Source organism: Brassica napus, unplaced genomic scaffold (genome assembly GCF_020379485.1).
Source record: "Brassica napus cultivar Da-Ae unplaced genomic scaffold, Da-Ae ScsIHWf_2665;HRSCAF=3423, whole genome shotgun sequence".
In the NCBI taxonomy this organism is placed as follows: Eukaryota; Viridiplantae; Streptophyta; class Magnoliopsida; order Brassicales; family Brassicaceae; genus Brassica; species Brassica napus.
The window spans coordinates 7,501-10,000 of NW_026015958.1; the positions used below are offsets into that span (position 1 = coordinate 7,501).

At 35.2% G+C, this 2,500-nt stretch overlaps 1 protein-coding gene across 1 annotated transcript in view; it reads right to left on the bottom strand.

Annotated features, from left to right (window-relative positions):
• Positions 1 to 1,709: 1,709 nt before the first annotated feature.
• Positions 1,710 to 2,500, bottom strand: part of LOC125601825 (protein Ycf2-like) — a gene marked incomplete at its 3' end in the record, with an annotated part of 11,717 nt that continues 10,926 nt past the window's right edge. Inside the window, 1 exon segment of the mRNA XM_048773827.1 lies at positions 1,710 to 2,500. This exon segment is cut by the window's right edge and continues 10,926 nt beyond it. Coding sequence (XP_048629784.1) covers positions 1,710 to 2,500 — 791 coding nt within the window.

The window sequence follows — 2,500 nt, forward strand, 5'->3', positions numbered from 1 at the left end:
ATAGATGTCTTTACTTGTATGACTTAGATGTCTCGTATTTCTCGAAAAAGTGATTCGATTGATGGGATTTGGTATGATACTTATGAGATCGATGATATCGATGAAGTTTATTTTCAAATCTGTCTTCTTAGAACGTATTGATTTGACCCCATAAGCGGGATCACCACCCCATAGCATGTTGCCGCCAGAACCCCGTATTTCTTCTAGACAATCTCCTAATTGTTCCAGAGCAACTAGAAAAAGATTCTTTAACCAGAAAGAATTCTGTTCAGATGTAGGATACCTATCCAGAAGTTTTCGCAACTCAATCATGTATGATGGAATCATCAAAGATTTGATCTTTTCGAACTCTGTCTGTAACTCACTATAGGCTCGGGAAACAAAGAGAAGATGTGTACGAACGATATATCCAGCAACAAGAAGAAGGAAAAGGATTGAATAGAGGACCTCACGAACATTTGGCGATCTCAGATGTGTCGATATCAACGATGACTCATTATTTCGATGAATCATTTCTTCGGACAGAAGAAGATTATGTAAAGACTTACTCGAAATCTCACTTATCAGATTCCTTTGTGGAAGACACAATTTTTTCTGAAGAATTCGCCATGATATATCTAATCCATACATAATATCATGAAAAATGGATACAAATTTTTGACTGCTACTTAGTATCCGCAATAGGTCTGAAAAAATATCTAAAAATATCAAATTTAGATATTTGTACCCTGTCGAAGTAAAGAACCATGGCATATATGTTTGGAATAGATTCCATTTTGAGAGAGTTGAAAAAGCACTATCTCGTTGAAAGGTTCTATCCATCTGCCCTTTGTCAACGCATTTTTTTAGGCAAAGACTCCGTTTTTTCCTCTGTAAATATTTCTCAGAACATGGAGTGTGAATCAAACCCACGTTTGAATTGAAATTGAGATACTGATGCAAGCTCTTCTCTTCTGAATCGGATAGATTCATATCTGAAAGAGTTTGACAATACGTTCTTTCCAAATTTACTCTTTGTCCCTCTATTAGAGGTGTTCCAGAAATGTCTGCAATCGAGTAAATAGCTCTACGAACTAATGGATCGGATCGAATTGGAAAATGGAAAGATTTGTACAAGTTATACCTTTCGTCACCACTTTGTGGAAAATCGTTAGATATGAATATGTTAGATACCTGTGACTCGATTGACGAAGGTGAAATAGTATCTCTCTCCAAAAAAGCATGTTTTTTTTTACCACCACACGAAGAAAATATTTTGTTGTGAATGAACAAGATAGTGAGGAATTGTCCATACGTAAAATCAGAATTATTGAGACGGGCCTTTTCCACATAAAAAGGGAATCTTTTGTTACAATAGAAGCAGAAGTGATGTGGATTATTCAAGAATCGAAGTCGATTTGCTTTAGAAAAAGAAGATATCAATGAACTTCTCTGAAATGGTTTCACGGGATTCAGCCAATTGTCTTGATCGTGGGATACGATTGAGAAATAGGAATCCGTGTTATCAAAAGATTTCCTGCGATTCTTTCTAGTATGGAATGAGTCAATCATCCACTTTGGTATCTTATTGAACAAAAATGGTGATATTGTTCCTCCATTGATCAAGAATTTCGATTTTTGAGAAGTATTATGATCATCCAATAAAAAGGGTTTCAATTTTTTAAAATGAACGATTTGAAGACCTATTGATTCTAACAACTGATTGCAGGGTTGATCGTTCGGACCTTTCAATTCATAGATGTGGATCTCAGACCTATGAATGGGGATATTCTCGAAACTCACAAAGAAAAAAGGAAGTGAGTTAGACAAAAAGAGAAGTAACTTGGACAAAAAACGAAGTAACTTGGACAAAAAGAAACGAAGTGACTTAGACAAATCTTTTTTATCAATAACCTCAGACCAATCAATCGAATATTGATTAATACATAATCGATCGAACACTACTTGAAAACGGCTCTTCCGCTCAGAAACGAAATGTTTCAAATGCTCCTGGAAATTCTTGCTCCCATTGGACCATTTGTATCTATATGCATTAGGATCCCGATTTATGGATCTCTCGGTTCGAGAAAGAAAAATAAGAGGATCGAACCATTTCTTCTGACTCTTTTTCAAATTCGATAAATGTTGGTTGATCGTATCTTTCATTATAGTTCTATGATTCAGAGTATCATTTCCTATTAGATCCCTTTGAATTCCATATTCGAAGTTGCGATCAGGTCTCTTCATTAAAAAGAATCGATTCAATACATTTCTTATGTACCCATAGGGACTATATTGGAATTGGATTTGAATCAGATTTCGGATCAATCTATATTGATTGACTGCCTCCATTATGTTGTTGCTAGCAAATACCACTCTTTTTGGTTTTGGATCTTCAAAAAAATTCCCGCAGGAGATCCGGACCCAATTTTTTCTGATCCTTCGATAAAAAGATTCATTTTCTTCATAAAAAATAGGAGGTAGAACCAATAAAGATTTCTTTTTCAATTCATCCCTGGAG